Source organism: Sciurus carolinensis, chromosome 5 (genome assembly GCF_902686445.1).
Source record: "Sciurus carolinensis chromosome 5, mSciCar1.2, whole genome shotgun sequence".
NCBI lineage: Eukaryota > Metazoa > Chordata > Mammalia > Rodentia > Sciuridae > Sciurus > Sciurus carolinensis.
This window is the reverse complement of record NC_062217.1, coordinates 39,503,119-39,518,554: the sequence shown is the minus strand read 5'-3', so window position 1 is coordinate 39,518,554 and position 15,436 is coordinate 39,503,119. Positions and strand designations below refer to the sequence as shown.

Here is a 15,436-nt window from a genome sequence, read left to right as displayed (position 1 = left end):
TATATGTATGGTTTGTAAGGGCATACACATACATATATGGCATATATATAAACTATACAGACCTAGTGTAGAAATATATATACACACATCTCTTCCACCTCTCTGGTATAGGCTAATTTTGAAGAACTCCCATAAATTTTGCTGCTTCTCCTATAACTACTGCCATCACCATCAAAATTCATAATCAAACCTAACCTTTTTTGTTTGGGGCACCAAATCTGAAGACAAAATTAATTTGCACCAGTAAACTTCAAGCTGCTTTCTTTCTTGAAAAACTAATGTTTAATGTGTAATGTCTGTTTGGATACTGTTCCAAATGTTGATTGCATGTGGTTAATGTTGCATTAGAGCACTTTGCAATTGCATAATTCATTAATGTTTTGTGAGCTTGCATTTGTGAGTTATTGGATGATCAGATTGAATCTTGTCGAGTATCACATTGTACATCTTGCTTAGATGTTGATGACTGCCAGTAATAATAGTTTGTAATGAAACTATCTAAAATTCTTGTTTTATCACATCTGTTATCTGTAAAACACCTGTAACTAGCTTTTTTAATTTATTATTTGAATTTTAGGATAGTGAATCACTAATTTTTAGTTGCTGAAGTTAGCATTTTAGTGATTACTAAGCACTTCTGTCAGTCTTTGAAAAAAAGGAACATACGTTTTGTGCTTTGAAGATCTCTGAAGACTTTCTCTTAATAGAATGGGCATGTATTGTAACTGTTTTGTCAAATGATCTGTGCTGTAGAAAAAAACATTAACCTTTGTTCAAAAAAGAAACGGATAAACTTGGCCTTTCCGAGTGGTAAGAATGATCTGTCACTATAATATACTGTATGTTTACATTTTATTTAATCTCTTATGTATAGGGTAATAACCTTCCCCCAAAACAACAGCAATTGCGATTGTTTTCTAGAAACTTATTCTTAAAAGTGCCACATTTGGCAGTACAAATGAGTTTGAGTGTAAGAGCCCAGAGATTTCTATATAGTTGAATGTCTAAAATGGTAAAATGTGCCACTGTGACAAGTTACAGTGGCTTATGTTTTTCATAGTAATTCAAATGAACTCCTATTTTTGATAGTAAATGTCATTTAATAGTGTACTTGCCATTTGAGCCTCACTGCAAAATTAGTGCAGAGGAGAAAACAATTTTTAATGTAATCTTGATTTTACCTCATATACTGTACATTCCAAAAACTCTAAACTTTTTAAAGGTTATAGATACACTACCAAACATATCACCTTAAAATTGTATAAGATTAAACTTCATACAAATGGTAAAATATAATCTCATAAGAATACATAAACTGTGTAGCAAAAGTATCTTGAAAATCCATGGAAAATAAAAGTTGTATCATTCTTTTTTGAGATATGTTTATTGTATTCATATACATTTAATTATTTGCTACCTATTTGAGAAAATAAAATAAGGCTTACCCCTCTTTAGGTAGGCTTAAAACAGTTTTCCCAAGCCTATCCAAATCTTTTAACACGAATGAAATTAGAAATTTTATCCTAGCAACTTGATTTTATGCAATCCATTATCTTAATTGCTTTACATATATAAAGGATAAGTCTGAAGTAAATGAGCTTTGGGAAGTAAAAGCCTGGGGTAATGGCACGTACCTCTAGTCCCAGCTAACGTGAGGATCATTTCAGCCTGGGAGCTGGAGGCCAGTCTGAGCAAGACCCCACCTCTAAAGTTTACCCTTTGGGAAGAAAATCCCTGACCCTCCCCTTTCTGGCATTCCTCACCTGTTTTCTAGTGCCATTCTCCCACTTCTAGGGCCCTAGAACTTTCCTGTTGTCTGTATTGCCAAGTCTTCCTTCCCCCAGAAAATTCACTTTGTCCTCTCACTCATCCCCTATTTTAAAATGCTCATTCCACGGGTCTCCTCTTGTGAATTCATTACTTTTAAAATCCAGCTGGATCTCCGGTTGCCACAAGTGCAGATAACCACAATAAAGTTTGAGGTGTTAGGCAGGGAAAGGGGTGGCACTTTGAATGTAGAACCATCACTCCACAGAAGTAACTAAGGGGGAGTTCAGGCTTCAGAGGGGCTGTAATACCCATTTACAGCACTGCCCCTGTCACCTGTTTCTCCATAGACTGGAAGTAAGAATTTTGTCCATCATGCTGAGCATTCCGTGGGTTGGTTTCCAACACAAGTACCTTGCTTTTCATCATTATGAACAGGTATCTTTCTGCAGAATTCATGTGGACAGGGGCTCAGGGAGGCAAACAGACTTTTTTTTTTTTTTTTTAATGGTTTGGAATAAGCTTGGTGGTCCTGTAGTGCAACCCCCACTATCATAAAAGGAGATGATGATGTCTCATCTTTCAAGTTTCTTACTGTATTTTCATATATGTTTGTTAAGACTATCTTCAAGAATGTCTTCTACTGGGCATAGTGATACATGCCTATAATCCCACCAACTCAGGAGGCTGAGGCTGGAGGATCACAAAAAATAAATAAATAAATAAATAAAAAAACCCATGGGGGAATGTAGCTCAGTAGGAGAGCACCACTGGGTTTGGTCCCCAATACCAAAAAAAAACTTTTTTAATTCATTTTCTCCCAATACTTTTTAATAAGGAGAAGCAACTCAGAGAAAAAAAAAGTACAAAAGAACCAAGATTTTAATTGTGATCATTAAGTAAATCCTCAGTGTTTGGAATTATGCCTTCAAATGTTTAGATACTATAATAGATACTTTTCATCTCAAATAAGATGATTTTGCCATTTCTATTTACTATGGGAAGTTTGCCAAGAAAAAAGATTTCAAAAAGGATATTTTGCAGCTGTGTGACTGATCCAAGTCATAAAGACTACTACTATCTGTTTTGTTATTTTTTAGTATTGGGGATTGAACCCAAGGGCGCTTTACCACTGAGCCACCTCCCCACCCCCTTTTTAATTTTTATTTTGACACAGGGTCTCTTAAGTTGCTTTGGGCCTCACTAAACTGCTGAGGCTGGCCTCGAGTTTTTAATCCTCCTACCTCAGCGTTGTGAATCTCTAGGATTACAGGCATGAGCCACTGCCACTCAACGTGTCCTGGGCTTTGGGTTCAGGACTTCAACTCAGTAAAATAATCTCCCCAATGGTTTTGTTAAGCGTAAACCAAATCCCAGAGAAGTCAAGCTCTCTTCCAAAGGTCAAATGGCTAGGAAGTGCTGGAACCAGGATTTGAATCGAGTGATTGCACAAGTGTACCTACACTTCAGCATTGTCCTCTACTATCTGCCCCAAAAGCCCTCAATTCTCTGAAGGAAATTGAAATTAATATTGACTTTGAATATTGCATTTATAGAGTTAACAAATACTACATGTATGCCAAGCATTGTACTTACGCATTTCCTCATTTAAAACAACCACAGCCCTGTAAGGACTGAACAAAGGGAAACTAGACAAGAAGTTGGTACAGGGTATTTGACTAAATGAGAAATTCTCATTTATTTTTTTTAAATAATATGGCCAATCGTATTTAATTGAAGGTATTATTGCAGCAAGAAGAAAAAAAATTTTTCTTTGGGGGGATGCTGGGGATCGAACCCAGGGCCTTGTGCTTACAAGGCAAGCACTCTACCAACTGAGCTATCTCCCCAGTCCCGAAATAAAAATTTGACTTCTAGGGAGTGTTAATTGACAGTATTATAGTACTTGTGCCATGTGTGCATCCACTCTAGGAATACAAGAGGCTTTTGTAATAATATACTGAAAGATGAAAGTATCAATAAATGAAAATAATAACAGTATAGCTAGGGGACTGGGATTGTGGTCAGTCGTAGAGAGCTCTTGTATGCGTGAGGCACTGGGTTCAATTCTCAGCGCCACAAAAAAATAAAAGTATGGTGTCCATCCAGAACCAAAAAATAAAAATTAAAAGAAGCTTTTAAAAATATATATTCTTAACTAGATTCACATGGCTTCAAAAAAAACTGATTTTTATGGAAGTATAGCATACTCATCACTTCCTAATCTACCTTTAATGGTTCTCTTTATTTTCTCTGTATTACACTATTTCTTCTTTAATGAGAACCAAAATACAGTGTTAATTTTGCATTATTCACTATGGTCCTATCTTCCAGATTTTATTTCACCCTGAAATGGGTTTTGTTTTGTTGTTGCTATTGTTCTATTTAGTTATACATGACAACAAAAGGTATTTCAATTCATTATACACAAATGGTACATTTCCCTGGTTGTACAGGATGTAGAGTCACACCATTCATACATGTACATAGGGTAATGATGTCCATCTCATTTCTTCGACTTTCCGCCTCCCCTCCCCTCAGTCCCCTCTGCCCAATCCAAAATTCCTCCAATCTTCCCTTACCCCACCCCTTGTTATGTATCAGCATCCATTTATCAGATAAAACATATGGCCTTTGGTTTTTTGGGATTGGCTTATCTCGCTTAGCATGATATTCTCCAACTCCATCCATTACCTAGTAATGCCATAATTTTATTCTTCTTTAAGGCTGAGTAATATTCCATTGTGTGTGTATACCACAGTTTCTTTATTCATTTGTTGAAGGGCATCTAGGTTGGTTCCACAATTTAACTATTGTGATTGAGCAGCTATGAACATTGATGTGGCTGTATCTCTGTAGTATACTGATTTTTAGTCCTTTGAGTATAGGACAAGAGTGGGATAGCTGGGTCAAATGGTGGGTCCATTCCAAGTTTTCTAAGGAATCTCCATACTACCTTCCAGAGTGGTTGCACCAATTTGCATTCCCACCAGCAATATATGAGTGTGCCTTTTCCCCCACACCCTCACCATCACCTATTGTTGTTTGTATTCTTTATCATTGCCATTCTGACTGCAGTTAGATGAAATCTTAGTTTTGATTTTCTTTTCTCTATTAGTGATATTTTTTCATATATCTGTTGATTGCTTGTATAGTTTCTGTGAAGTGTCTGCTGAGTTCCTTAGCCCATTTGTCGATTGGGTTATTTGTATTTTTGGTGTTAAAAAGAGTTCTTTATAAATCCTGGAGATTAGTGTTCTATCTGAAGCGTGTGTCAGTAAAGATTTTTTCCCATTCTGTAGGCTCTCTCTACGTGTTATTGTTTCCTTTGCGGAGGAAAAACTTTTTAGTTTGAATCCATCCCATTTATTGATTCTTAATTTTATTTCTTGCACTTTAGTAATCTTGTCAAGGAAGTCAGGTCCTAAGCCAACATGATGAAGATTTTGGCCCACTTTTTCTTCTGTTTGGTGCAGGCCTCTGTTCTAATTCTTAGGTCCTTCATCCATTTTGCATCGAATTCTGTGCAGGGTGAGAGATAGGGGTTTAATTTCATTTTGCTGCATATGGATTTCCAGTTTTCCCAGCACCACTTGCTGAACAGGTTTTCTCTTCTCCATTGTATGTTTTTGGCACATTTGTCTAGTATGAGATAACTATTTATGTGGGTTTGTCTCTCTGTCTTCTACTCTGTACCATTGGTCTACCTGTCTATTTTGGTGCCAGTACCATGCCATTTTTGTTGTTATAGCTCTGTAGTATAGTTTAAGGTCTGGTATCGTGATGCCACCTGCTTCACTCTTCTTGCTAAGGATTGTCTTGACTATTCTGGGTCTCTTATTTTTCCAAATGTATTTCACAATTGCTTTCTCTGTTTCTATGAGGAAAGACATTGGGATTTTAATTGGAATTGCACTGAATTTGTATAATGCTTTTGGTAATATGACCCTTTTGACAATATTAATTCTACTAATCCAAGAACATGGAAGATCTTTCCATCTTCTGAGGTTTGCTTTAATTTCTTTCCTTAGTATTCTGTAGTTTTCACTGTAGAGGTCTTTGACCCCTTTTGTTAGATTAATTCCCAAGTGTTTTTTTTTTTTTGTTGTTGTTGTTTTGTTTTGTTTTGTTTTGTTTTGGGGGGTTTTTTTGAGGATATTGGGAATAGGGTAGTTCTCCTAATTTCTCTTCTAATTTCTTTCCTCTATCATTTCATCCTGTGATACTTTGATTCCCATGATGAGTCTACTCTCAGCCCTAGGAATAAACCATGTTCTTAAGTATCCATCTGAGAGGGCTGGGGTTGTAGCTCAGTGGCACAGCATGTGTGAGACACTGGGTCCAGTTCTCAGCACTGATATAAATAAAAGTCCATCAACAACCAAAAAAAATGTTAAAAACATTCATCTGAGAATGAGGGTACATTTATTGCTCCCCAAAAAAACAAGTTTATGTGTTCAAAAAAGGGAATAGTACATGGATGAAATTCAAAAAACGATGCCAAGCGAAAGAAGTCAGACACAGAAGGTTGCAGGTTACGTGAATCCTTTTATATAATATAAAATGTTCAGAATAGGTAAAACCGTAGAGACAGAAAGGAGGTTAGTGGTTGTTAGGGGGTGGAGGGAGAAGAAATGGGGAGTAACTGCTTCCTCATACGGGTTTTATTTTGACGTGATGGAAGTGTTTTGGTACTAGGTAGAGGTAGTGGTTGCACAGTGATGTGAATGCGCTAAATAGAACTGAATCGTGCACTTCAGAATAGTTGATTTTACATTATGTGAATTTTACTTCAACTTTTTTCCCCACACTTCACCCCAACTTTCTAAAAAGAGACAAAAGACAAACCTAAAAACCAACATACAGATAACATAAGACTAGAAAATCCTGCCAGATGCAGAGGCACAAGCCTGTAATCCCACAACTTGGGGGTCTGAGGCAGAAGGATCACAGGTCCAAAGCCAGCCTAGGCAACTTAGCGAAACCCTAAGCAACTTAATGAGACCCTGTCTCAAAAAATAAAAAGGACTGGGGATGTGGCTCAGTGGTTAAGTGTCCCTGGGTTCAATCCCCAGTACCAAAAAAAGAAAGAAAGAAAATACTCGCAGCAGCAAGTCAGTAAAACTGACCTAGTCGATGGGTTCATCTTGCTAACTTCTTGCTTTTTGCGGGGAGGGGGACTAGAGATTGAACCTGGGGACGCTTAACCACTGAGTTACATCCCCAGCCCTTCTTTTAAATTTTAAGACAGGGTCTCACTAAGTTCCTGAGAACCTTGCTAAGTTCCTAAGCCTGGCCTCGGATTTGAGATCCTCGTCTCAGCCTCTCCAATTGCTGGGATTATGGGCATGTGCCACTGGGCCAGGCACTTCTGACTTGAGACCCCCTCGTCTCCCCGTGTGTTCTCAGCCCCTGCATGTACACGATGGACAACTGCATTTTTTATCCTAACTAGCTATTAAGTGATTTGGCCTACCCAGGCCTAAGTTATCATCTCTGTCCCATTTTTAATATTTCTAGGATGATCCATAGGCAGCTGCTGTATAGTAAGAATGTCCATAGAGAGCAGGATAAGACCTGTACCCTCTTCTCACCACCTTCACAGGGTCTCCCCTTTCTACCACCCCACTTAATAATCCTTACCACACTGAGCCTAACTCTGAGGAGAAACTGGAATCAACAGAAAATTACTAAAGCAACAGCCACAGAGTAACAGGAATCTGTCAAGTCACCAAGTCTTGCCTGAATTTACCCCGCCATTTCCCTGCTATGCAAAGAAACCTCAGAAAGCCTGGGCCTGGGTCTATGTGATGTCAGGTTCCTAGTGATGAAGTTGGCCCTTGGTCTTTGCAAGGGAGTCCCCTTCCTGGGCCAACTTTGCCATCTCTGCCTTTTTATTAAATAAAAAAGGGTCCAGTGGAACCTGCAGATCATTCAGATGAGGGGCTTGGTGTGAAGTCACAGTCGCTGCGGGAGTTGTGCGTGCTATGAGGAGCCTGCATATTGGTATCCGTCTACAGGTGTTAGACTTTGGGGAACAAGGGCCCAGACCTACCACATCTTCTGTTTTGCAGGATATGCTGAAAATCAGGAACTCTACATGAAGTTTCCAAATGCAAAAGATTGGTTCAAAACATGACGTGGGACTGGGGTTGTGGCCCAGTGGTAGAGCACTTGCCTAGCATGTGTGAGGCACTGGGTTTGATTCTCAGTACCACGTACAAATAAATAAAGGTTCATCAACAACTAATTAAAATATTTTTAAAAAAACAAAATAATGATATGTGGGCCAGAGATATAGCTCAGAGGTGAAGTATGGGCTTAGCATGCACAAAGGAAGGCAAGGAGGGAGGGAAAATTATGAAAATTTATGAAGTGTATGTCAATTGCAATGGATGCTCACTTTTCAAACTTTGTCTCAAGCATTGGTCTATTGTGGAGAAAAGAAGAATAAAACCTATGGAGTTTTTATAAGTTTCAACAGGTAAACTAAGTTACAGACATATCCTAAAGCTCCTTGAAGTTTTCCATATCTTTCCATTTGCCTACAAAATCTGGTTTCTGGAAGACACTTTTCTAGTAGAATCAGATCATAGGCAGCTCTCCCGACATCTAATAGCACTGTGGTCCATACAGCCAGAGGCCACACAGCATAGTTTGCTGGATCCAATGTGGATCCATTTCTCCACAGACTCTGGTAGTGGGTTGAATAGCACTGTCCTTACTGACTGTCCCAGCAACCTAGGATAACTTCTCTATGCTTTAGTCTTCTCATCTATAACATGGAGAGGTCAAGAGGATCCCACCCCCATTATGTTGTTGAGGATTGAGATAAGATATACAAGTACTTGGAACAGCAGCTTGCACAGAGCAAGTGTCCACTTTATTTTTATCCAGGATAATCCCAGCCTGCCAAAAGCCAACCTGTAAGGAGGTTCCATCCAGGAGCCAAAAACCTATCAGTGACACCAAACTCTTGCTTCCAGGGCCACAGGGCCATAACCAGGCAAGACTTAGATTCACTCTTGTCCCACACAAGTTTCAGGCAGACAGCCATAGGGTGAAGAGGAGATATCCACACTCCTGGTCTGCTGAGAACCTAACTTCTTCTCATCAGATCAACTGTGAAGTTGGGAAGCTGGCAAATGACTACAGAATTACAAAGTAGAAAACAGATTTGGTCAGTTCTCAGATCCCTGGCCCCATTTCTTCCTAGAACATGAATTACCAAGTATTATCATAGGGGCTCAGCCACCCTAGGAGCCAAGTCATGCTTGAACCTCACCATAGCAATGTTGTCAGAAAAGCCTGCTGTGACTCCCTCTCTCCGGATCAGTGCTCAGTCTTGAATTAGATTATCAAGGAACTCAAGCTGAGCCCCCACTGCACTCATAGCATTGTTCTCAGCACTGAGAGATGTGAAGAAATAAAGGCCCCTGACTATGCAGAAGCTTTTCATTGCCAGAGATAGCAAATATTTATTAGATTCTTGCTTTGTGCCAGGTCCTGATCCAGGCACCAGGGAAAGAACAATAAACAAAATAGATTAAAGCTTTCTGGCACACATGATGGAGAGAGACAGATAATTAACAAATAGCTAAGTAAATTAAATAGTGTGTTGGGTGAGAAAATAAAACCGAGAAAAGGAGCATATGAATGGAAGGTGTGTGATACAGTATAGTCAAAGAGACAGGGTACCGCTGGCATGGATGCTGGCTTGAAACGCAGTCAACCTGCCTGATGGGTGGGGAAGGAGTCAGGAGCCTTCAGCAGAGATTGGGGTAGCCCATTAAACCACGGAGCAGAATAGAAGACAGGGAAGAGCCTCGGGGATCTGCAGCCCATGAAGACCTAGTGTTCCCTTGAGTCTAAGAAAAGGATCACACATTCATGAGCCACAGACCTCAGCTAGCAGAGCAGTTGGTGACCAGCCAGGAAGGGAATGGGGAACTGGAGTCTAGCAAATGCCAACTTCGGAACTCTAGGAACCAGCACAAAGTTAGGTGCCCCTCCCTCTGAGAGCCACAGGAGGACCTTCAAGCTCTCTGGGCCTCCCTCCCATTTCACTTGGGTCACCTCAGGGAAAGACCTTATGTGAGAACTGGATACTACCTAGAGGGTCTGTTTAACCTGTCAAACTGGACTATGCTTTGCTCAGGCTAGAGCATTCATTTTCTCGCGCTGCCCAGGAGCCGAGAGCTTGGAGGAAATCAGATCAGCTTATACATGAAGAAATCATAGCAGGAGGCAAGAGGGAGGAAAGTGGAGGCAGTAGATAAAGAAACTCTTTTGAGGAGTTTTGCTGAAAACAGAAATGACCTAGAAGAGAGAAAATCTGATGACATAGGAGAGGGAATTGATGGAGTGATGCCCTTGAGGAGGGCAATGGAGTGCTTAAGGTGCGAGCTGACTCCAGATACAAGTGCCACCAATTCATTTACTTGCCTGGGGAGAGGACAGTGTGTGGGTGTGGGAGTGGGAGGGTATGGAAGCTGTTTTTCAATTTGCTTCAATTTATTTTTTTGGTCAGAGAAACATAGTGAAGGATTTCCATGCAAGAGTTAAGATTGGGGGTGGGGGTTAGGATTTAGGGAGAGAGGAGAATATCTCAGCAGAGTATGAAGGACAGGAAACAGAATGAGGTAGGGTAAGTGTTTTAGTGCAGGGAAAAGCCAAGCACCCTGCTAGATGTTGTGCATTTCCAGTGAAACAACTCAGCAGCTAAGTGGGAGCAGGCACAGGCCAGGCTCCTGACTGTGCTCTGGTGGAGTAGACAGGTATGACGATGGAGGAGAGAGCAAAACCACGGAGGGTGTGTCTTTGGGACGACTGTCGTCACTTGCGGAGTTTTGGTTGCAAGAAAGTGAGGATCTGAGGCATGTGAGGAACAAGGAAAAGGCACGAGGAGCAACAGATTAGAGGATCCTGTGGAGTGAAGGATCTCAGGACTGGAGGCAGGAAGGAATGTGAGCTAGAGAGCAGATGGATGTCAGAAGTGGAGATGGAGGAAGACTCTCAGGCCCTGGTCATGGTCAGATGTAAGGTATGTCCACAAGAGCCACTGGCAGAGAAGGGGCACAGGGCATGATCATTGATAGAAAGGAGGTCAACAAACTCCAAGAACAGGAACACGTGGGTGGGTGTGTATTTTATCAGATGTGCTTGAGAGAGGTGGTCAGGCACCCAATCTTCAGGCAATGGGGGTGAGTGATGGGTACGGGCTGCACAGGGTGGAATCTGATGAAGTCAGACTCAAAGCTAGTTTTTAGGACAGCTGGAAATAACATGGGCAAGAGAAGTGAGAGTCACCTTCCACCAAGCCCAGGATTTCTGTATATGAGAAGGAACCGCAAGGGAAGCATGTTCCTAAGATGAAGCCAGGTTTCAGATCCAAAAAAGAGAAGGGAAGAAGAGATTGAAAAATTTAAGCCACAGATGGATGAAAAAAATGCTAGACATGAGTTCATGTCATGCTAGACATGAAGACTTGGCAGAAGCTGGAGAGCAGTATAGGAAGCCTGGGTGAGGATAGATGGAGTGGGAGAGACCGAGGGGCTGGAGTGGGCAGTGTAGCGGGTTCTCTCGCTTGCAGGCTCAGGCCTTAGCCTAGCCATTTTCCCAGTCCCACCTCTTTGCCTGTTTGATCTTAACGGAAACCCACTTTGCTCACGGGAAAGCAGCTCCTCATGGCATGAGGATTAAAAAGAAAGCACAAGGCCAGACACACTCTAAGCACCAAGTGCCAGTTATTGTCATTTGGATCCCGATGAACTGACTCATACATCAGTTTTCATCCATTTCCCGAATTTCTGTTGTTTCGGTGTTGGCAGAGTCTGTTTTTTGAAGTTCATAAAACATTCTGTACATAAAAACAACGCATCACGTGTGAACGTGTTCAAGCAAACATGTCAACATTGAAGTCTCATTCTTTATGATGAGTAACCATGCCTGTGTTTGTAGATTTCAGGAATCCCTGAAATTATTTAGCAACTCCTTTCACCATCGCTTGGAATTCAGAGAAGTGGATTGAGCGAGTCTAGGACTGAGCAAGATCACACAGCAACTCAGTCCTGGGAGCCAGGACTGGGGGTGGCTCTAAATGCTAGGCTAGACTGCTCTTCTGTTTAGAAGTGTGGTTTCCTAGTGATCATTGGGAGCATCCCCCACCGGACGCGGACCCAAGCCAGGATCCCTTAGAAAGTCCCCTGTGTTCTTGATTGACCAAAAGCGTCCGCACTGCGCTGGGTCCAATACCAACCTCTCTGAGGTTAAGAAATTGCTTCCCCGGAGCGGGCAGGGCTCCCGCACTGCGGCCGCCGCGTGTTCCAATTGGCGGCGAGGGGAGCGCCCCTGTGTACCAAGGGGCTGGGAGAGCGCGGGGCAGCGGGTACCCCGGCGGGCGACGGCCGGGGGCGGAGACTGCGCGCCGCTGGCTCCCGAGCGCCCTGCCGGGAACCCCGCAGAGCTGCGTTCCAGCGCCAGGAGCGGCGGGGTGGGCCGTACCCGCAGGGGTTCCACTGGGCTCCCGGGCCGTAGCGCTCCGCCGTCGGGCCGGCCGCGCCTGCGACCGCAGACCGGGAAAGGAAGCGTTCCCCGAGAGGGGCCAAGCGCTCGACTCCGGTTCTACCCGGCTGGGCGGCCGCGCGGTGCTCCCATGGGCAGCCCCTGGAACGGCAGTGACGGCCCCGAGGGCGCACGGGAGCCGCCTTGGGCCTCGCTGCCGCCGTGCGACGAGCGCCGCTGCTCCGCCTTCCCCCTGAGGGCGCTGGTGCCGGTGACCGCCGTGTGCCTGGGCCTGTTCGCTGTCGGGGTGAGCGGGAACGTGGTGACCGTGCTGCTGATCGGGCGCTACCGGGACATGCGGACCACCACCAACTTGTACCTGGGCAGCATGGCCGTGTCCGACCTGCTCATCCTTCTCGGGCTCCCCTTCGACCTTTACCGTCTCTGGCGCTCGCGGCCCTGGGTGTTCGGGTCGCTGCTCTGCCGCCTGTCGCTGTACCTGGGCGAGGGCTGCACCTACGCCACTCTGCTGCACATGACGGCACTCAGCGTCGAGCGCTACCTGGCCATCTGTCGTCCGCTCCGTGCCCGGGTTCTCATCACCCGGCGCCGCGTCCGCGCGCTCATCGCTGCGCTCTGGGCCATAGCGCTGCTCTCCGCAGGGCCCTTCTTTTTTCTGGTGGACGTCGAGCAGGACCCCGGCATCGATCAGATCGTGGACCTTAACGGCACCGCGCAGCGCACCTTCTCGTCCAGCGGGCCGCCGCCCTTCTTGCCCTCGCGGGCGCCACCGTCGTCCCGGCTCTCCGAACCTGAAGCCGCGGCGGCCGCGGCGCTGTTCAGCCGCGAGTGCAGGCCAAGCCGCACACAGTTGGGTGCGCTGCGGGTCATGCTGTGGGTTACCACTGCCTACTTCTTCCTGCCCTTCCTGTGCCTCAGTGTCCTCTACGGGCTCATCGGGCGGGAGCTGTGGAAGAATCGGGACCCGCTGCAAGGCCCGGCTGCCTTGGGGCGGGAGAAGAGCCACCGGCAGACAGTCCGCGTCCTGCGTAAGTCCTACCACCTCTATTCCAAACACGCCAGTCTTTGATCAGCACCACCAGTGGGAACAGGCAAACTGCCCACCCTTCACCTTCCTGTAACTTTCTATCTCCAGAGAAAAATCATCTCTTGTCCCGCAGAGTTCTGAGAAACCGCAGGGCTCCGATCTAGTCAACACCAATGACTTCCCAATACTGCTGCAATCCAGGATGAGTAGCTGGGACTCTTAATCCACCTGCTCACCTCTGTTAGGCATCGCAGCTGTGGATTATTCACAGTATCCTTGAGAAGACGAATAGACTGCATTAAACTGAAGATTTCATTTAGTGTTAAGTTATCCCAAAGACTAAGGTGAACCATGCCTGTATCAAAAAGTCGAAGAGGTGCATACCTGTTGCAGGTTTCCGCCCTCCCCCCAAGAAAATGTGTTTCTGAAGCGGTTTTGTGGAAGGAAGGCTGCCAAAACGGCTTATTAGGAGCAATTGTTCTTTCTGGTTTATGTCGTCTTGATAACACATAAATGAGCCTAACAAGCAGATTTAAAGCAAATATTAATGCAGTTAAATGCCTGGTCATTTTTTGTCCTGGCGTGGGGATTTGGCTAGGCAAAAGTTCTAATTTATTTTTCTGTTATATTACTGCAGGTGGTTTTGGGGGGAGGTTATTTGATTTTTGAATGCTTTTACTAATTCCAGCGCCTGTGTCTTGTTTTGCAGTGGTGGTGGTTCTGGCATTTGTAGTTTGCTGGTTGCCTTTTCACGTTGGCAGAATCATTTACATAAATACCCAAGATTCCCGGATGATGTATGTCTCCCAGTACTTCAACATTGTCGCCCTGCAACTTTTCTATCTGAGCGCATCCATCAACCCAATCCTCTACAACCTCATTTCCAAGAAGTACAGAGCAGCCGCCCGAAAACTGCTGCTTGCAAAACAGTCCAAACCAAGAGGTTTCTGCAGAAGCAGGGACACTGGGGGAGACCCTGGGGGAGACACTGGAGGAGATACAGGTGGCTATACAGAGACAAGTGCTAACACAAAGACTGTGGCCTAAGCAGCACAACTAAGCCAATCACAGGGCTTGGGGACAACAGGTCTGTAGAAGGTGAGGTATGAATGCTGTTAAGAATGAGAGTTGTTGAAAACTTGCACGCTGATTAGAGGTCATTGGCATGCTTTTCTAAAACCAAGATATGAACTCTATCTGTACCAGTTATTATAGTTTCCCTTTCATGTATCTATATTCACTTTAGCATCAAGAAATCCCAAGTCAAAAGTGTGCTCTGGAGAGGTCTTGAAAGTCTTCATTCTACTCTTTGGGAATAAGATCGCTCATTTTATAGTTAAGTGATACAGAGATGCTGTCTAAAAATTGTCACCTCTGATATCAGGAGTGTATTTTGTTCGTAAGGTTGGGAAATAAATATGGCAGTACACATACAAGGAAACAGGATGATGAGAGTTTGGATCCAATAAATTATTTAATGCCTACATATGGTAGCAAAAACTTTTAGAAGCAAGTAAGAAGAATTCCAGGTGGACTCCAGTGTTCAGGAATCCTACCTCTCAACAGACTGGGAGCAAATAAAGTTTTGACTCAATGTGCTCTTTGAGACCTGCTATGAATAAAACCGTTGCAACCATCTTCTCCCTGGGACTGCCTATGGGGTTGTGCCACTAGCCTTGAAGTAGCAAAGTTGGGCACTAAGACCAGAGGGCAGAGAGCTTGGTCTTCTGCGATGACTACTGATGAGCTTTGAAAAGGACTTTAATGTGCCTTTCCTTGCCTCAGCCTAGTTGGATGAGAATTGTCATCATTCTTGTTTTACTAGTGACAGAACTGAGTCTCAGATTTCCCAGACAGGAACTGGGGGGAAGCTTGAGCCTGAATCCAGACTTTAAAATACTCACCCACCACCAGTGAGATGTAATTGCTGAAAAACACACAGGTCACTGTGTGAAAGGGAACACATGGGACATTCTGATCGACAATTCTGGAACTTTGTTTTGTTTTTTTACAGTTTAAAACATAAACGTGTTTTCAGAGGGCTGCTGCTGTGTCACACAACCAGAGGGCCTCCTTCAGCCTCAGTCTGTATGAATGGCTCCCCCTGGAGGTGGGCAG

General features: G+C 43.9%; 1 protein-coding gene and 1 non-coding gene across 2 annotated transcripts; one reads left to right on the top strand and one right to left on the bottom strand.

Moving 5' to 3' along the window:
* Nucleotides 1-3,542: 3,542 nt before the first annotated feature.
* Trnat-ugu (transfer RNA threonine (anticodon UGU)) lies at nt 3,543-3,617 on the bottom strand. The gene has a single exon. It is a non-coding gene; the product is annotated as a tRNA-Thr (tRNA).
* Nucleotides 3,618-12,421: 8,804 nt separating this feature from the next.
* On the top strand, nt 12,422-14,365 carry Mlnr (motilin receptor). The gene is made up of 2 exons (XM_047552204.1): nt 12,422-13,319; nt 14,028-14,365. Exons 1-2 carry the CDS (start codon nt 12,422-12,424, stop codon nt 14,363-14,365), a joined length of 1,236 nt encoding a protein of 411 aa, XP_047408160.1.
* Nucleotides 14,366-15,436: the final 1,071 nt, after the last annotated feature.